The sequence below is a fragment of the Nothobranchius furzeri genome, chromosome 15, assembly GCF_043380555.1.
Source record: "Nothobranchius furzeri strain GRZ-AD chromosome 15, NfurGRZ-RIMD1, whole genome shotgun sequence".
NCBI classification, from domain to species: Eukaryota; Metazoa; Chordata; class Actinopteri; order Cyprinodontiformes; family Nothobranchiidae; genus Nothobranchius; species Nothobranchius furzeri.
The window spans coordinates 30,299,884-30,325,729 of record NC_091755.1 but is presented as its reverse complement, the minus strand read 5'-3'; the positions used below and the strand labels follow the sequence as shown (position 1 = coordinate 30,325,729).

The 25,846-nt window shown below is 39.6% G+C and overlaps 3 protein-coding genes across 13 annotated transcripts in view; 1 reads left to right on the top strand and 2 right to left on the bottom strand.

Moving 5' to 3' along the window:
• The window catches only part of phactr3a (phosphatase and actin regulator 3a), a 44,257-nt gene extending 39,822 nt beyond the window's left edge, over positions 1-4,435 (top strand). For all 4 annotated transcript variants that reach the window (XM_054745809.2, XM_015967602.3, XM_015967601.3 and 1 more), the window contains 5 exons: positions 2,287-2,342; positions 2,513-2,574; positions 2,655-2,795; positions 3,057-3,133; positions 3,490-4,435. In XM_054745809.2, coding sequence (XP_054601784.1) covers positions 2,287-2,342; positions 2,513-2,574; positions 2,655-2,795; positions 3,057-3,133; positions 3,490-3,505 — 352 coding nt within the window. In that variant the 3' untranslated portion in view covers positions 3,506-4,435. The remainder of the gene's footprint in view (positions 1-2,286; positions 2,343-2,512; positions 2,575-2,654; positions 2,796-3,056; positions 3,134-3,489) is intronic.
• Positions 4,436-4,443: 8 nt separating this feature from the next.
• Positions 4,444-22,783, bottom strand: sycp2 (synaptonemal complex protein 2). 6 transcript variants are annotated; one of them, XM_070544653.1, is made up of 45 exons: positions 22,637-22,783; positions 22,138-22,214; positions 21,881-22,021; positions 21,671-21,799; positions 21,484-21,588; positions 21,368-21,392; positions 21,052-21,137; positions 20,874-20,968; positions 19,388-19,422; positions 19,092-19,234; positions 18,943-18,995; positions 18,610-18,655; positions 18,373-18,471; positions 18,200-18,260; positions 17,825-17,964; positions 17,375-17,521; positions 15,420-15,525; positions 15,264-15,289; positions 14,089-14,152; positions 13,952-13,997; positions 13,792-13,871; positions 13,295-13,683; positions 13,053-13,180; positions 12,939-12,978; positions 12,766-12,836; positions 12,645-12,690; positions 12,528-12,571; positions 12,349-12,400; positions 12,026-12,191; positions 11,841-11,902; positions 11,606-11,761; positions 11,010-11,168; positions 10,716-10,862; positions 10,372-10,531; positions 9,743-10,044; positions 8,002-8,274; positions 7,864-7,915; positions 6,962-7,090; positions 6,548-6,720; positions 6,353-6,447; positions 6,178-6,274; positions 5,943-6,001; positions 5,245-5,317; positions 5,050-5,106; positions 4,444-4,923 (listed from the first exon to the last, which is right to left on the bottom strand). In XM_070544653.1, the coding sequence occupies exons 2-45, from the start codon at positions 22,159-22,161 to the stop codon at positions 4,867-4,869; spliced, it is 4,638 nt and encodes a 1,545-aa protein (XP_070400754.1). In that variant the 5' UTR covers positions 22,162-22,214; positions 22,637-22,783; the 3' UTR covers positions 4,444-4,866. The 6 variants fall into 6 exon arrangements, with proteins under 6 accessions (XP_070400754.1, XP_070400758.1, XP_070400756.1 ...); XM_070544657.1 differs by having other exon boundaries at positions 11,031-11,168; XM_070544655.1 differs by having other exon boundaries at positions 12,939-12,975.
• A 1,063-nt stretch (positions 22,784-23,846) lies between these two features.
• On the bottom strand, positions 23,847-25,778 carry ppp1r3da (protein phosphatase 1, regulatory subunit 3Da). Of its 3 annotated transcripts, none has more exons than XM_015967604.3 (2): positions 25,700-25,778; positions 23,847-25,268 (listed from the first exon to the last, which is right to left on the bottom strand). In XM_015967604.3, the coding sequence occupies exon 2, from the start codon at positions 25,248-25,250 to the stop codon at positions 24,330-24,332; it is 921 nt and encodes a 306-aa protein (XP_015823090.3). In that variant the 5' UTR covers positions 25,251-25,268; positions 25,700-25,778; the 3' UTR covers positions 23,847-24,329. The 3 variants fall into 3 exon arrangements, with proteins under 3 accessions (XP_015823090.3, XP_054601786.2, XP_015823089.3); XM_054745811.2 differs by having other exon boundaries at positions 25,445-25,768; XM_015967603.3 differs by having other exon boundaries at positions 25,460-25,768.
• Between the last annotated feature and the right edge of the window lie 68 nt (positions 25,779-25,846).

The following is a 25,846-nucleotide window of genomic DNA, read 5'->3' as shown; positions in this document are numbered from 1 at the left end:
CCTGCATTGGTTCTCGACAAAGGAAATGCGCTAGGATGTCTCCCTGGTGCAGTTGGAAATGGCAGTTAAAGACGAAGAGCCACCCACACGTTGGTTTTTCATTCTTTTGTTTGGATATTTCATTCCTCCCCTGCCTGGTATATTTATAGCTTTTCATTCCATCTTATCCTTAGTTTGAAATCAAAATCCTTCACTGTTTTCTGTGCATTTATGTGATTTGTGAGAATTATTTCAGTTTATTATGACATTCTCTCTTGAAATCTGTGGACCAATAATTGCATTTGATCGTTGAGGACAATGCAGAAAATTCTCTAACCTCATAACTAATTGTTTACTGACACTGATTTAGCTCTTAGAAAAAGAGCCGACTGTTTAGTTAAATTTGCATGAAAAGAAAACATCCACCCGTTTCTAAAAATAGCCACAGAATGCCATTTAAAGCACACGCAGCTCTGTGAGTAGTGGTGAAACCCCCTTCTCCGTGTTGCTAGGGAGGAGCAAAAATTTTCTGCAGGAAGACTTTATTGTCTTCACGATGTTGTTGCTAAGCAACCCGGACAGCGGTCAATAGTACAGTGGATGCTTGTTTTTGCCAAGGCTTTGGCAGTGGTTTTCTGAGCTGAGAAAACATTTTCGGTTTTCAGTAACGGAATCATCAGTTTTAACTCCAGCCTGATGAGATTTGGAAGCAGCAAAAATAACTGAATTCATAAAATGTTGATCAGGGAAGAAGCTTTTAACAGGGGAGGGATCAGTGAGTGCTTTTGAGGTTTGAAAAAAAAATCCTAATTAATGTTTTTTCCTCATAAAACTGACTTTCCTTAAAAAAACACTCACGATGCTCCTGTTTCTATTATAAGACTTCTCTGAGGAATGGCTGATTTTACACTCTATTTATAGATATGTACTCATACATGTGAATTATTAAAGAGCTTGGCTGACTTCTTACACAATATGGTGCCGAGGGGGAAAATAAAGGTGCTGTAACTTAGATTAAACCAACACATTTTTGAGACTACTTTGTCTAACAAAGATGGATGCTAAATAGCAAATAAGGGAAATTTTGACATTTTTTTCCAGTTACTTTAAACTTGGTTAAGTTATTTCATTTATAGCATGCACATCTCTGAACACACACACAGTGACTTTTTATTGTGACCAGGTCTGCATATCTGTGACTTAACTTTGATGTTTTACATAACCAAACTTGAAAGTGTTCATGGGTGCAAAAGGATAAAGGGAGTCCTGCTGTTTGCAGGCATTCAGTTCTTTCTGTACTTTCCTCCTCCATGTGGGTGTTTCCCACATGCTGTCTAAAGTCGAGCCTTTTATGCAGCTTACATCTATTATTCATTTAAGAGCACACACACAGTGGCTCTGGTAGGATTTTGGAGACCTTTCAGGTGCTTTGATGGTTACAATTTTATTTATGGTATTTATTTATGGGCTGCATGGTGGCGCAGTTGTTAGCACTGTTGCCTCGCAGCACGAAGGTCGCAGGTTCGAAAGTCAGCTTTCTGCGTGGAGTTGCGTGTTCTCCCCATGCATGCGTGGGTTTCCTCCGGGTACTCCGGTTTCCCCCTCAGATCACAACATGCCCTATAGGTTATAAACTGTAATTCGCTTAGGATAAAAGCGTCTGCCAAATAAATAAACAAACATATTTAAAAGCTGACTGTGCAACCACTGCTTTTATGTCAGGGTTACTTTGATTATTCTAATATTTTTTAATAAATATAGATTATTTTTCTTCTTTCTTATAAAATTCTGTATTAATCCTAATATGGTCTGATGCAACAGTTTGAGTAACAGGCGATGCCACTACAGCTCATAAAAGACTGGGGATGCCTGTAGTAGAATCCTGATAGGCTCCGCCTCCAGCTCATTATGTATGCAGTAACCAGGGAGACTAGCGGAGTCGCGCCCCTCCAGCACATCACGACTTGCTTCAAAAGCGCCAGAGGCGGATAGTGGAGAGGAGTGCCCCCGCTGCCGCAGCAGAGAGCAACAGAGAGGCAGCAGTTCAGATGCTGCACAGAGGCAGCGACTCATAACGTGGTGGAGAATCCGCAAACCGGACAATTTGTGCCTCTTTGGCTGTTCCAAATGTGGGGATCTCCTCTGCCGATGCACCACAGCCGCGGTTTGGATGCGAGATGGAAGCATAGGGGGTTCCTCTCAAGAACGCGCACAGTGAAGAAACTACAGCCGGTTTAGAGAAAAAAAAAAGGACGAAGCAGAAAAAGCCAGAATGGTTCAAAACGTGGTTTTGGTGTTTCTCCGCAGGAGGCTGAGCCAGAGACCGAATGTGGAGGAGCTGGAGAGTCGGAACATTTTAAAACGTGAGTTTAAATATCAGATCTGTCATTTAAAAATATGACTTACTGGTATTTAATTAAACTGGGATCACAGAAAAATCTGAAATTAGCTTATGGTCATTTATTTTAAGTCTTATTAAACAACCTGCTCAAATTTAATTTTTCATTTCTAGTATTTATTTTTATTTCTACAGAAAGAAACGATCAGACAGAACAAGAGGAGAGGAGAGAGATAAAACAGCGGCTGAACAGAAAGGTATAGTCCTGACAACATTCAGACAGGTTGCTTCAACACAAACACCAGAAAACTGAATTTTATTTATTCATTTCTTTCAGCTCAATCAGCGGCCAACAGTAGATGAGCTCCGAGAGAGAAAGATTTTAATCCGCTTCAGTGACTATGTGGAGGTGGCCAAAGCTCAGGACTATGACAGGAGAGCAGACAAGCCCTGGACTCGTCTCTCGGCTGCAGACAAGGTGCGTAGACGAGTCCTGTGGTGACCTCTAGGTCCTGCCACAATTTACTCAAACCTGGCACCAATGCAAGTTTACAATTTAGGTCAGAGATTACCAAAATTCCTCAGACTCTGAGCTGTCATTCGCTTATCCGCCCCCACATCCTGATCAAATTTTTTAGACTGATTATATTTTCTTTCTCCTGCTGTCACATTGATGTTCACGGCCGGTCAGTATGCATTATGGGACTCACTGATGGCTCTTCTACTCTTCTCCTCACAGGCTGCAATCCGAAAGGAGCTGAACGAGTTCAAGAGCACCGAGATGGAAGTCCACGCCTCGAGCAAACACTTAACCAGGTTAGTATTCTGAAGCGTGTGTTCTATCCTGTTTATAAATGCAAGCATGCTCTATTCTGGACTGCAGTGGTCTAAAATTAGCACAAGAAAGGCTAAAAATAGAAGGCGAGCTTCTAAAGTGGGGAGGTTGTCCCTTGGAGAGCTCACGCAATAAGGCAGAGAAATGATGAAATGGCACAATGTCCTTGGCTGAGTGTGTTTGTGAGATGTACTAGTGACCCAGAGAGAGGACAAGAGTACGTGTTTCAGCTCCTCTGTGCACAAAGCTGTTAAATATAGCTGCTGATGAATGAACAGTCGGATTTAAAGTCAAAGGACGCCTCTCGTCTCACAATTGTTGCCGTGTTTCCCTCCAGGTTCCACCGGCCATGAAAGCTGAGTTTCTTCCGTGAAGAAATGCTGAGCCTAGAGATGTCCTGAAGCTGCTTGACGCTGCTTGGTGGAGACAGATCGAAGAGCCTGGAGCCTTGTTTTTGTCTTCAGCGTGTCTTTCACTTTCTTCCAGCGCCCACGGTTTTTGTCAGTGTGAAGAAGGGTGGGGGTGCAGGCGGAAATGATGGCAATGTTTGCAGCAGCGTGTCCTGGAGACCCCTGGATGCAACGTGGAAGAGACTTGGGCGGAACCTCTGACTCTCAGGACAAGAGCAGAGGGAGAAAAAAAAACAATCTTTTTCTGTTTTCTACTAAGTCGTTGACTACTTTGACGAAACGGCGTGAATCCGTGTCGTGGGAAGAAGTAGTGCATGTGATCAGCTTCACCTTTTGTTGACTGATGACTAATGTGTCTCTTCTGTGTACAGACTGAAGTCTGCAGACACGGTCAGGCTGGGGGTGGAGTTTGATATTAAATGATAAATGACCCGCACTTGTATAGCGCCTCTCAGAGTAAGGACTCCAAAGCGCTTTACACTACAGTGTATCATTCATCCATTCACACACACATTCACAAACAGATGGTGATGAGCTACGATGTAGCCACAGCTGCCCTGGGGCGCGCTCACAGAGGCGAGGCTGCCGAGCACAGGCGCCACCGGTCCCTCCGACCACCACCAGCAGGCAAGGTGGGTTAAGTGTCTTGCCCAAGGACACAACAACTGAATTCTCTGTCCGGAGCCGGGATCGAACCTGCAACCTTTCGATAACTGGACAACCTGCTTAACTTGTTGAGCTACTGCCGCCCCTATATTAACTGTACATACAGTATGTCAATCAGAATGGGACTGTCACTGTCTTCACTGAAAAGAGGAATTCTTTGTAAGCACTACTTCTGAATCGTCTTCAAAATACAACTTTTATAAGAAAGACTGGTGTTTGCTTTTTAACAGTTTTATTTGCAACTGAGAATAAAGTAGTTGACGTTTTTATACGTAACAAGTACATTTTAGAATTTCAATGTTTAGCTGCTAACTTATGACTCAAAAGTTTCTGAATAAATATATACATGTATATTAAAATGTCACAGTTCACACTGAAGGTAATCTCTAAATATTAGTGTCAGAAGTTTCATTAAAGAGTTAGAATAAAAAACAACAGCAGAGTGTATATAAAGTACAGACCAGTGCTGAAATTACTGGTACATTAAAACTAAAGAAGAGCCTGACGAAAAGGGAAATACACTTCATGCAACCACAAACATTCTGACCACATCAGAACCTGCACATTGAAATATGCGTAACATATTGACATAAACATCCCTTTTCCATATAGAGACCTTCAACTCAAACCTGGCTCAGTCAAGGGAAAAACAATGCGTGCAGTCCTCTCTTCACACTCTGGATCTCACCCTCGAGCTACAAATGGCACACGAGCACAAAGAAACATTCAGGAGTAGAAAAAAAACATTTAAACAACCACAAATCACCATCAGTCATGTGCTCTTTTAGGAGTTAATTATTTCAGTGAAGAGGTCAACTCACCATCTCGTTGAGGACTCGGTCCTGAATGGACTTCATCTCTTTCCTTACCAAGTCCATCTGGAAGCAGCAGAGCATGATGGCCAGGGAAATACATTAGATGCTTGCATTTCATTGTCAAAATAAGTAAATAATATAAAACACGTGCTTCCCACAGCTGAATGAGACTTAAACATCAGACGTGAGTGAAAATCTCACCTCTGATGAGAAGATTCTCTCCTCTGACTCTAAGCTCTGGCATGATCCAAACGTACCCCTCAATGTGTCAATTCTGGGGGGGAGACCAGAAAGAAAGTCTGATTTCATACACATTAGAGACAATAAGCATAAACACGGGTCACAACAATACAAAAAGATTTCTGGATCCGCTCAAACAAAAACAAAACTTTTAGGTCTACATTTTCACAGGAGAATCTTAACTTAAACCATTAGGCATGTGATGATTGCCTGGAATAAAATTAGGCACTATTATGTAGAAATTTCATAGCAAGTTGGAAAATAGTTTTCAAAACCAGCAGCAAGGAAATAAATAAAAATGACAACGTTCCAGCAAATGAAAGCGTGGAGAGCTTGGGGCATGCTGATAAAACGGGGGGCTTCATGTGTAAAAATGGCTGCTAAGTGAATAACTGTCAAGCACTTCACGCATCTGTTAACCCACATTAGTTATATAAAGAGGAAGTGACTACATCTCTCCCAAAAAAAAAAAGCTTTTACATATTTAGTTTCTGATGATAATCCTGAGGGGGAAATGTTTTTCCAGTCAAACATTATAATCCAAGCTCTGCAGGATAAACAAGTGGGTAAGTGAACGTTTTAGAGTCTTTTGGCCTGAGGGATCATCGCTGATCAGACACCGTGGCAAAATAATTAAAGGCTTGTTCTTTGAAATTCACCTTCTGGTTTCCTGCTTCTGGTGAGAATGAAAAGCAGTCATCTGCTTTTTCCAGTGACTCTGCAGAACAGGAGGGTTCAGAATGATCAGATCCTGGTCAAATCCACTATTACAAAAACACATTCTCTTCCATCGTTGTTATATGTAGAATGAGTTTTTATTCATTCACTTTCTATGTTTTTGCCTCAGTTATTTTATTACTTAACTAAAGACGACAAAGAGTCATAAAAACCCACATTCAGGTCTTTTTCCATGTTTTTCAGCACGTCGTCCTGCTCCAAATGATGAATCTCTTCCAAAAGGACCTTTTTAATTTGTTCGAGCTTCTGAGTTCTGTGAAGAGAACAAAAACCTCCAGTAAATTCACTTTAAAACAAATAAAAAAGTCTAATTCATTTTACAGTAACTGACCTGTACTTGCAGAGTTTAACATTGATGGAGGTGACATGCTGCTGCATGGTCTTCAAAGACTGCTTGTTGTAGCTCTCCATTATGTTACATTGGCTCTGAAAACATTCATCATACATTTTAGCAGAGGTGGTTTGAATAACCACACACGGCCAACACCAAGCAGGACATTTCAGAGAACAATGACGACTGATTCACCTGGAGCTTTATCTTCAGCTTCGATCCCCACTGATGACAAATGTCACTTGTGTTTAAACCAGTTGGTGGCAACTCTAAACCTTCATCCAAGTCCACATCTCCACCCGCCTCTTCAGCTTCCCAGTTAAAGGAACTTATGTGGCTAAACTCGTCTGTAGTGGACATCTCAGTAACTGTGCATAAAAATACGGATGATTTATTTGGGAGTTCACTTTATTTAAACGTTTTCGATTCAAACTTTTCTTTACAGGATAACAACACAAATGAAAATCGTATTTATTATGATGTAAAAACTATGATGATGACATAATGCTCAGTAGGTAATTGCAGTGTTAGGTTTTCTGTTTTAATGATTTATGAACCGTAGCTCTGTTTTCTGTTAGTTTAAACACAAATAACAAGATTTTGTCTTACAGGACTTAAAAAGTTTCCTGGGCTTCATTCGGGGAGAGTTCTGTCTTCTCTTTCTACTTTTCACTTTTTGTTCCGTCTCATCTTCATCGGAATGACTGGACAATGAGACACGGCGCTTACGAGTGGGTCCTGGAAAATAAATAAACGAAAAAAAAAAATCCCTATTAAATCACAATAAACAACTTTTTCTTGTCATGTGTCATTTACAACCTAACGGTGATAGGTCACTCTAAATTCCTCGTATGGTCACGATCTTCGGGTCATGACCAAAAGTAGGGCTGGACAATATAGAAAAATAAATCACATTGATCGGTATCAATAATTATTGAAAATTATATGACAAATGTCAAATATATATTAAGTGTAGCCCAGGCCATCTTAGGCCATTGCTATATGGTGAAACAAGTTGGTTGCATTACCAGACTTGTTTCTTTTAATCGATTCTTTGTTGCAAACCACCGGTTTGTTTGTTGTCAGACTTGTAAGAATGACGATACCGCCACCCTGGTGAGGTACTGTAACATTTTTTCGGGACAATTTCTTCCACCTCTCCTTGCTGCAACATCTAGTTACATTGCTGTCTGCTCAGGCTTGAGAGGATAGGGCTTGGTGACAGTGACTGTTTTTGATTGGTTGGGTGGCTCGCTTATGAAGCTATCCAACAGGCTATAATGGATAAAGGAAACTTTTATTTCAGTTTTTGTTGATCCATTTGTTTCCTATTGAACCTATCTATAGATCAATATATATCGTTGTTGAATTATTGCCAGCCCTAACCAAAAGAACAAGTCATAAAAACAAGTGGCCACAACTTAAATTTTAAAATGAACTGTCATTTAGTCTTGATGTAAGAGACCTAACTGATCTCATATACAAACCAAGACCCACAGTACATCTTTTACCTGAGACAAGAGGCTGTGACAGTTCTGTTCCCTTGTCAGTGAGCGGCGTTTTCTGTAAGGATAAAAACAGAGAAATCAACACTCGATGTGGCTACGCTCAGATTCATGCTCTGTTTAAAGCTTGAAAAATGACCAAACCTCTGATTTGGAAGAGTCAATCATGGTAGCCATAGACCTCTCCTTACTTTTTCTGCCTGGTGCTAATGACCTACTCGATGGACCGAGGGACAATGGAGACGAATTGCTGAATTCAAGTTGGCAGCCTTGGCTAATGCTATTTTCAGCCAACGGTGACAGAGGAGGCAAGGCTACAGGTGGCTGGTCCAGCACAAGGAGAGAGGATGTCAGCAAGGGTTGAGTGAATAAAGGAGACGGAAGTGCTGAGGACAGATGCTGCTGGACTGCACACATCTGGAAACAAACATTTAGGGAAAGAAGGTGAAAAACATATAAACCCATTTGATGGACATCTGATCTCCACGTCTGCCACGGATTAGTGATGGGTAATGATCAGAACATATCACAGTGCATTAAGCAGCACTGATGAAGCACAGCAGTGCTATTTTCTGATCTTCTGGTTAAAAAGGTCATTTCAATCATGCTTCTCAGTTTTTCAGGTGGTCTCAAATACATTATGTGATTTTAGGGGAACCCTTTATGATTTTGTTTAGATATAGCCATCATGTATTTAAGGGCTCAGAAATCTGTACTTATTAAGAATGAAGCTTCTTAAAATGTAGTACCATATGTACAAGATACATCTACTGATGCACTGGGATGCATCATCAGTGATGTAACCTAGGGTCACCGAGTGTTTTGGATCTTTCAGCATAAGACACCCTCGCCCAGGCAACCTCCCATCCCAGCAGGAACTGCTCAAGGATCAGCCCTCTGAATCCATAGCCACCTTGTGGTAGTCTGTGCAGCTTCACATACAGACGGGATAGCCCTCTTCCTAGCTACTTCTGTTAGCCCCAGTTCATTAAGGGCTTAAGAGTGAGCGTCCTGCAAAACCCCTACAGCCCACCTCAGCTGGCTCGTAGTACATCTTCCAGCGTCATGCCTGACACCTCTCTACTAGCTCCTGGTACTTAGCATGTGTTCTTACATTTGCCTCTTCCATATGCTCTTCCTAAGGCACAGTAAGTTTGAGAATTATCAGCTGTTTTGTCGCCTCAGAAACAATAATTATGTCTGGGAGAAGTGATGTTTCAGCAATGTGCTTCGGGCGTCTCACTCTTGCCCCACACATGGAGGCTGGCTGCGCTGGGTAAGGCATCATATACAGCCTGGACAAGAAACCAAACACAATGGAAATCTGCCTCTATGTTTTTCCAGGTAACTTTCTGCTGTAAGACATCCTCCCACTTCACCACACATGATGTGATTTTAGGGGGAATGTTTATGATTTAATTTGGATATAGCTATTGTATATTTTCCTTAACAGCTGAGGTCCCAAGAATCTGTAATTGATAACAATTAAGCTTCTTAAAAAGTACCATAAATCTTGAATTTAAAAAAAGCTATTCAGGGAGTTAAGTACTTTGCCTTCTCCATCAGTCAGGAGGACATTTTATTTAATCACATCCAGGACTAAGGATCCACTAACCATGAATGACAGTGTTGGTCATCCAATGAATAACAGCAACATTCCTTTAATTCCACTGATTCTCACTAATCAGTGGTGTGTGACTTGCACATAAAGTAAAGGTATATGAATCAGATCTTAACGGTAAGATAAAAATTCAAGTCACACATGACAACTGAAATACAAAAGAAACTAAGTGAGAACTAGAATATACTCACTTAATTTCACACTATTTAAAAACTATCTAATTACAATGTTTATTTTTATATTTAAGACACCAAGGAGATGTACCTCTGCTGCATCAGGTCCAGTGGGAGGACTGGGTGCTGGGGTCTGACCCCCCACTGAACAGGGAGACGGGATGGACTTGATGAACTGGATCTTGGACGATCGGTGGCCTTTCTCTGCTTTGTGCAAAGAAGACGGTTTGCGTTTTTCTTTACTGCCGACGGCCGAGTGAAGTTTGGGTAGCAGCGGGATTGGTGAGGGGGTTTCCTGGCAGGGAGGCTTAGGGGAGGCAGGGAGTGGAGATTCCCGTGGGGTGAGGACAGTCGGGAAGGTCAAATCCAATGTCGGAGCTGACCTCTCAACAGCTATGAGGATCCAAAATAAACACAGATGTTCAAACAGCTGGCTTCACAAGTTGGGAGTGTAGAAGGTCAATATATAGACCACGTTGTAATCATTTACAGTTGTTACACAGAATCTTATCTACAGTGTAAAACTATTCTACTAATGGTATTACAATCCAAACTAAATTAATATATGTGAGAGCTATTAAGTAACAAATGGAGCAGATGAGATGAAATGACACCAGTTGACCAAACATGAAACATTTAACACACATCAGCTGATGTCAAGGGAGTCAAATGACTGTTGTTTAACTGATGTTGGAGCAAAGCTTTCCAGAAAAGTCTTACATCTCATTCCCTCGATGGGAGGAGGAGATAGACAGAAAGAGGTCTGGCTGGCAGCCAAGGAATCCTTCAAAGCACTCGTCTCTTCTCGGGCATGGACGACACTTTTCTTATTCGACTTCAAAGTTTTGTGAAGAGCTTTCCCAGGTTTAACCTGCTGAGCCTGAAAATAAGGTGTTTGAGTCACTGGTGAGAAATTAACATTAAACCCGTTTAGAACTAACACATGGATATGCACGTCCTTAACCATGTGTGACAACAGCATTAAAATATCATAAACTAATGAACTTTATTCAGCAAGTCATGTTATACAAACTGAACGTCCTTAACTGAAGAAAAAACTCTACCTTAGGGATATTTTGCTTCTTTGAATCTGCCCGACTGATAGTGTCTGTTCTCCTGTAGCTCTCTTCAGACATGTTAACGGTTTTCTTTTTCATTTGTAGATCTTCATCGAACTTCTCCCTGTTTTCCTGCAGCCCTCCACGATGTGTCTGTAGGTAAGCAGATCAAAAGTTAACAGAACAGTTTCTACAATACATCTGCAGGTAGAGTATCAAATAATAAACGACTGGAGTAAGATACTCATTACAATGCTTTCAAATTTAATCAAAAGTCTTTGACAATTGAGATAAATTCACAGAAGCTTCTGCTACTTCTGCCTTGGTGGGAGGTGATGTCTCTGATGCAGGATGCAGCTGTAGCTTTTTAGACGTTGGTTTGCTGGTGGTTGTGTTCTTCTTGGTTTGAACGGTGTCTTGAATTTTCCCACTACTCTTGAGGTCATCAGTAGATGTTATCTATATTGATGGGAAGAATCATTTATTAATTTCTCACACTGATACAGCATATATTGGTTTCTATTAGTATCAGGACTTAAGAGTGAGACACACTCATACCACTTGGTCACTAAGCTGGTAAAATCCTAGCACTCACTGAATGTGAAACGATTATTTTCAACCAATTAAAACTACCGCTGCAGTGTTCATCAAAATAATAACATTTTGCTATCTATTATTTAGAGTCGTGACTTTGTGGTCTTGACTTTTAGCTAAAAATCTGAAAATCAAAGCTGAGATGTTTTACTGTTAAATGTAGTTGTTCAGTAACATAATTATCTACCAATTAGTTGTTAGTAGAGAGAAGAAGAACAAGAGTATTTTGTTCAGGACTAACTAGAGAAAACAAAAAAATTAGGAACAACATTCTTGTGTTATGACCAAAAAAAAAGTCTTACTTTGGGTGGCTGAGGCTTTTCTGCTTCAGACTGGTCGTCATCAGTATCTGGCTCTTGGTAGCTTTTGGCTGAGCTGGCTGCTGCTTGTCTGGACCTCCTGCCTGCTGCATGTGGTCTTCTGGGAGCTTGTTCCACCATCTTTGGTGGATTCAGAGCCTTTTGAAACAAAGATCTTTCTTAACCAACAGTGACACCTAGTGGCTACATTGAATAGTGCTTCAGTGACTTCACTGACCTTTGGTTTCTTATCACCTTTTGAGTCTTTCTGAACAGATGGGAGGACGTCTGGAAATGTGTCTGTAATAAAAATACAACAAAAATATCTTTTGTAACAGGGTGACATGTTTTCATGACCAAAATGTTTTTTTTTTTGTGATCGATTAGAACTGACAAGCCTGGACATGGCTTTAATGAACCTACGTAGAGACGAAGGAGAGGCAGCTTTGGGTTTCTTAAGTGCCTGTTTGGGATATTTGGTAACTTGAGGTTTGGACCTCCTGGCTGACTTTTTCAGCCAGCTGACCTCTGTTGGGGCGTTGTCTGTGTCTGTGTCACTAAACAGATGTTCTTTCACGTATCTCTTCTTCTGCATCACATAAACAGAAGATGACAGTTACAGATGTACCTTTGAACATTGTAACAGTATTATTGCCACTGTTATCTTCTCTCTTCTAATGAGAAATTACAAAAAAAAACTGTCTTGGATCGCCTGTAGACTTGTGTGAAGCACAACGGCCACCTACCTTGGCCACAGGTTTAGGTTGTGCCTTGTTTGTGCTGAGACATACCGAAGAGCTGTGGATATCGGTGTAGAGCAGCACAAAAATATAACATTTAACAAGTTTTATTACAAAATAATTAATGTTTCAGTGGACGAAATCTCCAACAATCACTCTTTGTACACTTTTATCTACTGACTTGCCTTTTTGACGTGTCAAAGGTTTTATTGAGGGTTCTGTTCACGCCCTAAAGTAAATAACAGATCACACTTGTAGTCTAAATACAAAAATACATTAAAAACAAAAGCAGAAAGATTTACCCCAATGCCGACAGGCGAATCATTGTTGAATGCAAAGATGTCTTTTCTGCACAACAGAAAAAAGGCATTAAATATATTCATTTAGCCAGATTGCTTTGAAATATTTCAGGACTTGTATTACATGTTGCTGACAGAGTCTGTTGTCGTTTTCGTAAAAGATTTCCTCAAACTTGCATCTTTTGGTGCTTCTTTCTATTTTAAACACAAATCTCATTGTCAGTAAAACAATCAGGAAAACAGGATTTAGCATTTTTTAAGTTTGTCCAAAGCCTAAATGAAACAATAGGCCCTTACTCTGCCAGAATAAACCATGCTCATGGTGAAGACTGCTCTACTGCAAGGATATAAGAATCAGTGAAAATGTCTGCATTGGTTTTCTGCTCTAAAACAAACTCTGGTTATACGTACCTGCTGATGCGAGGAGGATTCCAGATCGGAATGTTGTTTTCTATGGTGTCTTTTGCTTTGGATCGAGTGTTGATTTCATAATGACTAGAGATACGCTTCATCATGCTGGCTGTAACATCTGCGTCCTTCTGAGAGAGCAGGACATTTAAAAAAAAAAAACAAGAGCATTAAAAAAGCAGTTAAATCTACAGAATCCCTACTTGCTCCTTGTATAACAGTTCTATCTTCACTTTCTCTTTAACCTCGGATTCTTTTCTGTTTGGTTTATTTTTTCCTGCAGACGTCTTGTCTGAAGTTTCTTCTGGAACAGTGTCTGCCTCCAGTGTCCTCTGGCCCTTTCTCTGATCGTTTCTGCGAACTTGCTTCACATTGGGGGACTGCAACGAAGAACCGGGCACTGTTCCTGAGCCTCTGTCTTTAGAGTTGCCTCTAGATTTTGATGCATTTGTCTGACATGCAGATTCCTCCTGATATTGAGGATCTGTCTTTCTCTCTGTGAGAACATGCTGCAAGCGCTGAGTGAGTTCACTATGAAGCTTCTTCTGAAGAACAAGGTCCGAGTCTGAAACGGACCATCTCTGCGCAGAGGACGGGCAACGTTCCAGCGGTCCCAGCACTCTTAAATTGGACACTTAGGATAAATGAAAAGAAAATAATAGTAATAGATAAAAACATAAACGCATACATTTTTGTTGGCAACTGAGTCCTACTGAAGGTAACTGATGTCTGCTTTGTTTACCAGGCCTGGGCGCAGATCCCATTTTCTGTGTTGGCATCATTAACATTTCAGACACAGAAAGGCTGCTCTTCCTGAAGGATCTGTAATTTGAACAGACAGACCTATTCAGATGTACTTAAATGTACATGATAGTACGTTAAGAGTTCAACGCTTGGCTTACACATTGTCTCGCACTCTGGGCTGAGTGTCAGGCACAAAGTAATTATCTGTAAGTATGAGAGACGTGAAAGCGCTTAGAAAGATTCAAGAAAAAGCTGGATGTGGGGACTTTGCTCAAGTCAAACACAATTTAAAAACCTTGACAGTTTTCTTCTTCCTGTCCAGTTACACCCACTTGTTTTGCTTCTGCCACAAAGATCTTCTGCAAGACAAAAATACAATGAATGGATGGAATGATCCTTTATGTTTAGTGAATGATAAAACTGAAATTGTTATTGCAATTGAAGCCGCGCTCATTAGGTTTTATTTTAACAAACTGCTCCTAAAGGTGTCTGTCCTCCACAGTGCAGTCTCTGGTGATTTGACCTCCAGCTCTAACAGGAGTGCTGCACTGCTCTAGATTATCATCCCAGCTGATTCAGTTTACAAAAGTGAAACTTACAGCCTGTTTTTACCTTCATTTTCAATATAGTTGCCAGCCAGCGCTCAACAGTAACTTCCCACATTATCATGACACCTCCCTCTGTTGCGCCAAGGCGAAATAGCCATTTATAAAACAGACAATTACAGAAATTTCACTACCAAGCAAGGCGGAAGGAATGCCGCACAACTTGCGCATCGCCATGCCGGCATGGCGCGTTTATAAGACACACCGTTGCAGTATGATTGCGCTGATTTGCCGGCATGGTGTGTCTTCTAAAAAAAATAACCAAGATAGGATTTAACATGGAAATAAGTCAGAAGAAAGCCGATATTTTGAATGCTTGTACCACCTTTTCATCATCTTACATGAAACATCTTTAATGACTAGCCTGGTGTTTCCTGCAAACTAAATTTGAGTTGCATGATGTTGCGTAATGGCTCCAATGGCACACTAGGCAGCTTTGGCTGCTTTCAGCACCCCCAGTGTAGGATTATTAGAACCAATGGTGAAACCTATCTCCTGGCTGTGCATTCATCTTTTTAACACCTTAATCTAACAGCTGAAACGTCTCCCCAGCCTTCATTAGGGTCTACAGACGTAGTTCCATCACTAAATTAAATAAATCAGCTGTGTTCATGATCTAAAACATGCAGGAAACGTGCTGGAAGCAGACCTCAGCGCCAGGTATGTCAACTCAATTTTTTCAAGTTCAACAGGTGGCAACTACCACTCTGAAATTGCAAGTGCAATATTCTGGCCATAGAGGGTGATGGGGCTCTGAGTGACTTTTAATTAACCATGCCAAGTGTCATTTTAGCACATATTAGCTCAAGAAAATGATGAAAAAGTTGCTTAGTGTGGCTTTAACATTTGTGTTACATGAACACACCTTCTCCACAGAGCTTCTGTCTTTGTCTTTGGCCGCAGTTACAGAGAAAGAAAAGGAAAATGGGATCAATCACAGTTGAATGAATGAATGAATGAATAAATGACCGAAACACTGCAAGCAGTGTGATACCAATTGAGAAACCCTTTCTGGTGTCACCTGGAGGCTTTAGAACAAGAGAACTGACACTACGAGTAGTTCCTCTTTCGCTGCTACTGATACAAACTGTAGACTCCGACAACCTGATTCTGGCAGGGGTCACCATCTGAAATCAGAAAATATATATGTGCAGTTTGCATTAGCTTTGTTGAATCAAAGAGTTAGGAATTATACCAGAATACAAAATATCCACTCTTTTGTCAACGCTTTCATTTTAGAGAAATAACTTTAACAAGACAGCTAAACCTTTGCAGCAATAATGTAGGACATAAAAGAGTAAGAGCAGCAAATCAGTGATCATTTGTTTACTTTTAGTTTTCTCAATTGGTTATTAAGTTTATTCAAGTTTTGATTAGAGCTGAGGAAAATAATCAAATAATCGATGCATCGGGATGCGGACATAAACGATTCTGCATCGTGGAAGAGTACGTCATAATCGATTATAGTGGAATGTAGTTTTGTTTTTTTAACAGCGGCACCAGCGTAGCATCTAAATCTGTCAGAGTCACATTAACCAAGTGGTTCCGCCTTAATGGGGTACTGCAGGGCTGAGCACTAGAGTTGTAACCTGAGACCGAACCGGAACCGAATCAGCCCGATCGGTTCTGTTGGATTTGGGCCGTGAATTATGTTAATTGAGTGGGCTGTCATGCTCCGCTCGCTCGCACAGCAACTGGGGGGGGGGGGTGGGTGGGGGGGGGGTGTCGGACAACGCTCCTCCACACCGATGCTCCAAACACGCATTATTATTTTCATAATTTAATTATTATTTCTCCTTGAAGCGCTCAGTCAGACCGAGTGTTGTGATGCCGGGAGATCCAGTCTTGGGGAGGGGGCGGGGTCAGTGACGGCGGCTGCAGCATGATCGTCTGTCTCTTTTATTTAGGGACACGGAAAAGTTAAAAGGAGAGAGAACTAAAAGATAGAAGTTCTTAGAAGTTATTGTTCCACTTTATTCTTTTGTTTCATGATGATAAACTGATGTTAAATTCAATTTAAAAAACTGGGAAGAAGCTTTGGTTCACTTTAGGTTACAGGAGGTCTTGTTTCCTGTCTGCTCCTCCAGAGACAGCATGGACATGAGGGTTACATGGTGAGGGTTACACAGACAGGTTAGTGGAAAGGTTTGTAGTTAGCTGGTTAGTGAAGGAGATCCATCAGATGGGTAATTTAATCCTAATCCAGCCCACAGCCTTCTGCTGGTGTTATTGTCAGAAAGAATAAAACACACATCTTAAATATTATTGGAAGTGTAGAATTTGTTTTATGTTTTATTATTTTCTACATCAAACAGAACTTGATTCATTCTTTAACATTTCAGAAATAAACCACTGGGTTCAAATAAAATAACAAACTAAGTCAAACATTTAATTTGGTGTTATTTCTGACACCCTTCAACTGCGGCATAAATATTTGACTCTAGAGCTGCTCAGAAACATTAAACACTCATATATGAACCCATTATGGATTGTATTATTACATTATGTGTCCTGTAGGTTTAGGGTTTTTTTATTTTTTAGATTTTGTGAGTTTTTGCAAAGCATGTTTTTCTCAGCCTGAGGCGTGGTTGTTGAACGAGGAAACAAGATTGTTTTACTTTGTTAAATCTTCTTAAATGTTTAAAATATTTTGTCCTAACCTGTTTTGAATGGAGAGCTTTTGAGGGACGGCAGGCTGTGTCAATTACGTTTTTGATCAAAAAAAATAAAAATAAATAGCAATTATCTGACATCTTCTATTTATCATGAAGACAAATCAATATGAAATAATCATGATGCATTGGGATATCAAATCGAATTGAATCGTTGACCCAATAATCGTAATCGAATCGAATCGGAAGACAAGTGAAGATTCACACCTCTAGTTTTGATTGAATTCAAATTAAGGCCTGAACTGTTGGATCACTGCACCGTGCTCCATATAAAATGTATTAATGTACCTCTGATTTAAAATACCTGTACAGGTGCAGCCGGGGCCGGTAAAACATATGGTGCAGGCTTTTTCTCACTTTCACCGTAGGACACCTGGCTTTCTGGAACAACCTGTGTTGGAGCAGCGCACGCACACGCACGCACGCACGCACGCACACACACACACACACACTTTAAAGGGGAAATTCTAGTTTAACATTAACATTTTCTTGACCAACAGCATAGATTCTATCATGTATGTCTCCTCACTCAAGCAGTTAATTGACCATTTAGCATATTTTGGCATTTTATCAAAGCCGTTTGTGTTTACCTGGCTACTGCTCCCTTCCATTGCACTGCCAGAGAGACACATTCTAATACCAAATGTTAATTTTATCAAGACCAGAGGGTGCCAAACGGTGTTACCCTAACATGTGGTTTTGATAGATGCGTTGTTGTCAGTAAACACAACGTAAATAAGGTAAAGCATCTTACGTTGAGTCCATAGACACTTTGAGCAGCCTGTAGGATGTCCAGAGAGGAGCTGAACTGGATGGTAAGGCTGGATCCTTCTACGGTACCGATAAAAACTACCTCCGACAGCTTTATCTGCAAAACCTTCCTCTTTCCCTCCTCTACAGATAAAGATCAGAATGACATGGAAATGCAATAAATATGATATCATTCAAATAATCTGGATTAAAATGTTGTGCTTTATCTTAACTTACAGCAAAAGGTTGACAGAATATCAGGCTTTACATGTCTATCATTAATTAGGCTTGATTTCAATGAACAAATGACAAACGACGCAAAACACACTAGTGACGTAGTGTAACTGAAAGATTACATTTGTGTCTTTGCTCTGGTTACCTCTAACAGTGTAGCTCTGGACTTCATTCTCATTGATGCAGATTGTTTCCCAGTGACTCTCCTACATGAAGACAAAAACATGCTTCGTTACACTTGAACTTAAAACCTTTTCACGTGACTTTTTTGTGTTTTTCATCAAAGCATTAAAGATCTTGCTTGCATCGGTACGTTACCTCTTCACCAGACAACGAGAAGTAAAAGGAGATGCTGTGGCTGCCCAGGTTAAAGTCAATCCAGAATTCAGCCAGCTTCTCATCCACAGGCTTCAGCAGCTAATAAGGCAAACACAACACCAACTTGGAGGCGATTAAGATTGTAATACTGGACTGTGATGTTCAGGGGTGTTTTAAATAAAGCAGTGTGTTAAAGATGATCATGTTTAGTATGATTGTAATGTTGTTGATACCAACCTCATATTTGCCCAGATAAACTTCCAAACAAGGGTAGGAGTACACTCTGCAGCACAGATAGAACGTTATTATTTCATGACAAAGATATTATAAATGTTTAATGTTTTATGGATGAAAATGTTTGAATTCTAAATTTCTAAACTATATCCTTAGGTGTGAGTGTGTGTGTGCATGGTTGTTTGTCCTGTGTATCTCTGTGTTGCCCTGAGATGGACTGGCAACCTGTCCAGGGTGTACCCCGTCTGTTTGCCCGTTGACTGCTGGAGATAGGCACCAGCCCTCTGCAACCCTGCGTGGACAAGCGGGTATAGAAAATGGATGTTTGGGAAATACCTTCTTCTGTCTCCCTGCATCCCATTCACCATGTTCAGGAACCCGCGGCAGGCCTAAAATCACAGATTACAGTGACAATAAATTGTCAAAAGGTGTTCATGAAAATGTAAAAACAAATGATAAAATGACTATAAACAGTCCAGCTTTACCGTCTCAAACTCTGAATCATTGATCTGAGCAAAGGCACTGGCCACACGCCCCATGCTGAACCAGTGACTTGCCAACTTTTTCCTTTGTTCAGCAGTGGCCATCCTGCATAAGGCTTCCATCAGTGATGACTGTAAGTCATAATCTGGGAAAAAAATACTTATTTCAGCTAAAAAAGGCTGCATGGTAGCACAGCTGGTAGCATTGTTGCCTCACAGCATAACGGTCGCAGATGCATGAATGAATGGAAAGACACATGGTTTCATACAAAAATAAAAATAAAAGCAAAACAATTTACCACCACCCTCCAGTATTCGAGTTGCCAGTTTGGCCCTGGAAGAAAATAAATGTACATTCATTTATGAAAACAGAAATTTTAAATATGACGATAGGGAGCCTAAGTCACATCCATCTACTTCCGGACCGCGGGTCCCTGGAAGAACTAAATGGGGCTTAAAATGCTGTTTTCTAATCCCGTCTGTTATGTGCCATGGTTATCACATATGATGTCCGTGAATTTTAAAGAGGCATTTTAATTGCCAAGAACACGCTTATTTTCAAACAGGGGGGAAACATTATTTTTGGTTTTGTGTGAAATTAAGCCGAGGACTACAAATTAGAGGTGCTGAAAACAATCGATTCAAGTCTGAATCGGGATTCTTATTTATAAAGATTCAGAATCGATTCCAAGAACTCAAATATTTGGCATGTTACAGGTTTGAGATGCACTTTTTTGATCTTTGTTAGGAGAGTCAGTACTCCGTTTACTTTTGTGGTCCCATAAATTGAGATGATTTATGTTTGAATCTGCTGAAGAGGGCACTTAAATGTAATTTTTTCCATACTCAGAAATTTGAGATATTCTCATACTTATTTTCTAAGTTGATAAATGAGTACTCAGGATTACTCATGTAACTTGTTTCTACACATACTTGAAAAGTATTTGACCGTATTACTTTCAAAGCTACTGTTTGGTAACTACAGATTTGTTATATTTTACAAGGTAAGCAAAAATAAATGTTGCCTTTTGGTCAAAAGATTGCTTCTGTTTACAGTTTTAGAATCACTTTATTTTACATGTAAATTTGTATTTTTGGAGCATGACCAGTTTAAAGTCAAATAAAAATGTCCCATAGCTTTAACTAACTTGTACAACAAAGCAGTTCATCCTGGAGCTGACTCTCTTTGTTAATACTGATTGTGAATCGATTTAAATTGTGAATCGAGAATTGATTCTGAATCAAATCGGCACCGCAAGAATCGGAATCGAATCAAATCGTGAGTTCCTCTAAGATTCACATCCCTAGTACTACAAATGCACATCACCAAATTCAAGTCATCAAACCAGACAGAGGAGAGCAGAGGAAAATGGCTGCAAGTTCAGCAAACTTCAACTCCTTCTTTCAGGAGGAAAGAACCTTCATAAAGCTGACCCCACGGTAAGTAGCAGCTATGCTAGTGGAGATTCTGTGGTGATGTCATATATAAGATGTGCTGATGTCTAATTTGTAATCATGCTAATTACAAACTTTTACAAGCTAATACATCTCAAAGTACACGACTGGCGTGGCAGAAACTCACATAATTACTTTTCATCTAAATTGAAATACAACATTTGTGTGACTCAGGGCGTAAGGCAAAGCAGATTAGAAAATAGCTTTTTTAGACCCGTTCACTTGCATTCCTTTTTTGTTCTTCCGGAGACCCATGAGCCAACTAGAAAGGGAGGAGACTTAAGGCTCTCTATTATTTATTCTTGCTATAAGAAAAACACCCATCCATACATGAGATCTGCAGCCTCTTGAGATGTTAGGATCTGTCTGGTTTTCTTAAACTCCACCGGAATTTTGTCCAGAATCAAGTTATATTTACGAATTGCCTGGTGAAACAATTATTATTCATTTAATTCTTTAAAAAGGCATCTTAGATGATTAGAATTATTGTTATGAAATAATTTCGAACCTCTTTCTGAATGAGGATGTAGATTTTGGGGTCTACAGCCAACTGACCAATAGGGTACAGGAAGAACTCAGTGACTTTGAAAGTTCCTGAAAAAAAGACATAAGAACAATTTGTAAGATTTTGTAAGAAAAATAAATGTTTACTTATTTTACAATAATGTAAAAGTAGGATGCATGTTTTTGCATACTAAAATTACGATTAGAATAGAACAACAACTTAATGATACAGCTTTTTGAATTTAATTTTTGTATTTGCTGTGTTAATTTAAATTAAACATTCCTTCAATAAGTAAAAAAAAATAAATGTATAAACCTACCCTCTCTGCAAGACTCATGAGCCACCTGCACCAAAAAGTAAGATAATTCTCTTAGAACATCTTCAAGAAAAAGACATTACTGTTCAAAAAGCATTTCCTATAAAACACAGACTCACCATTAAGGCATTAAAAAAGTTCTCAGACAGCGTGAACATGGTCTCATCCCAAAGTGGGCCATGTTGGATCCATAGAAGTTTGCATTTCTCAAACCACTGTACCATGTGCACAGAAACAAATTAAACAAAAACTAAGTATTTACTTAATATATCCCCTTGTACTATGTGACTGTGTGCTTAGACTTATCTTATTCATTAGTCTTTGGGTTATTAAACCTGAGAGTCCTCGACCACCAGGAATGTCCAGGTTTTTCCCACATTTGTAGATGATAGCAACAGCCAAACTGGCTGTTCTGGCATCTTTTTGGTCCAAGCTCTAAACGATATGGTTATTTCATCAATTCTAAGAACACACATCATCACGATGAGCTGATCAACAAATTAAACTTCATCTTACCTTTGTGATCAGTTTATCCAGTTTGCTGAGGAACTTTTGGGAACATTTCACAGGCACTTCTTTGTCTGTGTACCTTTCTAAAAACGCTTCAAGTGGTTGTCTATTCCCACTCTTTAACACCTCATCAATGATATTGTCCAACTGCGAGAAAAAAAATGTGTTCTTATTCATTTGGTATAAATTTACATAAAGAGTGTGGGTTTAACATGAATTGAAGTGTAAGAAATGTTAGTTAAATGTTTGCTTTGCTGTCCAACCTTTTCACTCTGACTTGGAGCCATTCTTGGTGCCAGCTGCTTCACTGCTGCTTGTTTGTGCTGCGCAGACAAGTTTTCTGTGACACAGAAAACATAAACCTGAATGCTAAATTAAAATAAAGTTTTTTTACACTTATTTTGCTAAGAAGACATTAGACATACTTAAGTAATCTGATAAAATTGCATTCCAGCTCACAAAAATCCACTATTCTGAATATTTCTACCGAGACTGCTTATAAAGAGTATTTCAGAACAATTTTTGAAAATAAAACCATTAGGATATAGCCAATTTAACTTAAGCTTTCATTGTAGAAACTGTTACAATGCCATATCTGCCTTTCAAAGCCTTCTCGGCTAGTTTAAATAGTTTTTCTCCAAATGTTAGCTAACTTTTGCTCATAGCTAAAATATTTTCGGTGTAATTCCGTTACCGGACACGGGATGGGTAAATTATACAAGAAACTGTGGTTTTTAGATTTATTTATGATAAAATACTCACCATGTTGTAAAAATTTCTTATAAGAGATGGAGTGCAAGTGAATTATTTGGCAGATTTTTTATCTTTTTCTGCTATTTTGTCCCACCGCTAAAAGCCGCGCGCGAAATAGCCGTTGGATCGTTGGATGCGCAAGCGCATTACAGATCATTGGGGGTGTCGCATCTAATTTTGTCACCCAATTTTGATGACCCGAGAACGCATACGCCCTCTGGCGGCCACAGGGCGAATAACAGGTAATATAAACTACAACAACATTTCATCAGCGTCCGTTTGTAGTTTCTAATCGAAACATGTCAGATACGAAGTAGTTCAAATAGGCAAACCATAGACATTTAACCCTTTGATGCATAATGGTCACTACAGTGGACAGGTACTCAAAATTGTTATTTATTTGTTTTTGCTATTAAGCACAGCTGTTAAAGACTTTATTGCATTTGAACCCCTCCATTTGGACTTCAGTAAGCCAAGCCAACATATTTCATGCTCAGAATGCACGCTGCCCACTGAAGTGGACATGTAATAAATTATTTGTAAATTATAAAATTATAAAAAAAATATTTGTTGAAATTTGTTTCATTCACACCTAAAGATGGATGAAAAAAAATGTTAAAAAAAATCATAGTTGAAGATTTCATAATTCATGCATCAAAGGGTTAATTTTTTAAAAGGTCCATAATTTGTTTTAAACAGGAAAGACATGTAAGATCAGTCCAGCATGAACATGGACATTATTTAACCCTGAATAAAATACAAAGCATTAATTTTCAAATATACAGTGAGCAAATATATAAGGCCACCTGAATGATATAAGCTTACATATTTAAAAGACATAATGTGAACTGTTCTGCAGTGAAAATAAAGGTAAAATTTAAGTAGATGAAAAATTAAAGTTTTCCATATTTTCTCAATTTCTTTTATATGTTTTGCTCATAATTAATTAATATTGTGGGTGTTTTACATAGCAAACTGATCCCTGGTCCAGCCCAGGGGACCATATTACTAAATGTTTATCAAAATTTGTCAGGGCACAAATTCTACTAATCACATTTTCTAACATGAGTGACACATCTGGAGTCAGATTAAATACAATTTGTATTGTGAGCTAATCCTAATTCATCTACATGTGTCTGTGTTGTTTTGCACATTTTAAATGAAGCAGTTTGTTCAAAAATAGCCAATAAATAATGCACAAATAAAACTTCAGCCGTAATAGTGTCAGACTTCAGTTTTTATTGGGAATATAAATTATAGCACAAAATAAAAGTATTTTTATCATAAGCAACACTTTCTCACTCATGGGAAATTTCAATAAAATATATTTTTTATATTTCTTAAGAAATTATTTAATATCTACAATACATTCTAAATGCAGAAAAATGATGTTACAACAAACCAAACTTCTGCATTTTATTAAATTATTAGAGCTGATGATTATGCACAAAAAAGTGGTTTCAACAAAATATAACATGGGCATCCCCTCAATTTGATGCTCACATGTAGTTAAGTGATTGTTTGCTTTCAATTCTATAAAGGGTGTTTTATATTTCAGTACAATTTCAAAAGATAATGCATGAATTAGTGCTTGTTCATGCTATGAAGCTAAAGTGCTCATTTCTAATTGGAACTATCCTACTTTTAGTGGGTTTGCCTAAAGATGCCAGACGTCAAAAAGTGCTAAAAGAAATTCTGCACCTTAAGTGAAATGCAGCATGCAATCCTCACATTCTTTAGGTACAGTGAGTTTGTAATTTTGGCAGATTAGTTTATAATTGTTTCCATCATTGTTGTCCCAGTATTCAGCCCCGCAGACGTTGTACTGAATTGCAAACTCCAAAGATGACTCAGGCTGCGGGATTGGCAGGACTGGCAGATGGAAACGAAATGTGTCACAGCTAAATTCTCCCCCACCTCCCTCCCAAGTCTTGGTGATGCTAGAAACCCAAGAAGCCTTCGTTTCAGCAAAACTCTTCCACTCTGTAAACGAATATCGAACAGTGACATCTTTCTGAAAATCTAAATTAACCACTTGAGTGATTCCAATAATCCCCAGTTCAAAACACAAGATTCTTTCAAGACACACTTTCTGCTCATGAAGGCGATGCAGGAATCGTGGCTGGTCACCAGGTTGTTTGGCGAAATCTGGTTTTAAGTATGGCAAGGAGATCTCCAGGTGTCTTCCATCTGTCATCTCAGCGCCCATCAGTAGTCGAAAAGTGACATGATACGGCACAAATGGATCCTCTTCTGATTTAAAGAGCCTGACGTTTTCCAGGTCCAGGCCCAAGGAATCAACAAAGCGCACACCAACACTTCTGCATTGCTTCTTTTTCTTCTCTGAGGCAGATGGCAGAGAGCGTGAGCGTTGTCGGATGATGGGTTTAGGTGTGGGTTCGCAGGTGAGAAAGCTGTGGGACTTTTGTACTTTTGGCTGAGAGGCCCTGGGGCTTGGCGGACGGATCGGTACAGACTTCCTTATGGCAGGCTTGTCAGCGTGGAGCATTTCAGTCAAGTTAACAGTCATGCAGGACCTTGAGCCACTGCTGCAGCTGGATGTTGGCTGTTCAGATTTTGAGGGAAGTATCCTCTCATTGCCAATGAACCACCTTCTATCCATTTTCTGACTTATGCTCACCTGTAAAGACATATTTACACATTTAAAACCACATGACGAGGTAGTATGCCCCACCCACCTCGTTTAAGACCCCCTTTTCAAAAGCATCATGACCCAAAATGTTACGATCGTTCATTATTTCAAACAAAAACACAGGAAACTTTGTTATAAAACTGGCAGAAGAAGTGGGCGTGTACCCTGGGCGTACGTGCCTGAATGCAGGTTGTATTGGAGCAGCTGTTTCGCAATTTTACATCGTCGCAATAACACTAAATGTTGACATCCCCCCACCATAGACGCGGAGCGTTGACTGCATGTGAGGAACAAGATGCAGCCCGAGCTCGATCCTCCATTAATGCTGTGTTTACCAAAGCAGCGCGATTCGTTTCGTCATGAAGTCCAAGCGACTTGTTTCAATCATGATAACCGATTTGTAAATAGTAAGAGCTCACATGCGTCCTGCTGGAAATCGATGGAGATCAGCTAATGTGCACACAGACAACAGGAACTACAGACGTCACAAAAATCACCGATGCATCATGGGTATTGAGTCTTTTAACGTTTGTACGTTCTCTGTCAATATGATTCTGATTGATTTC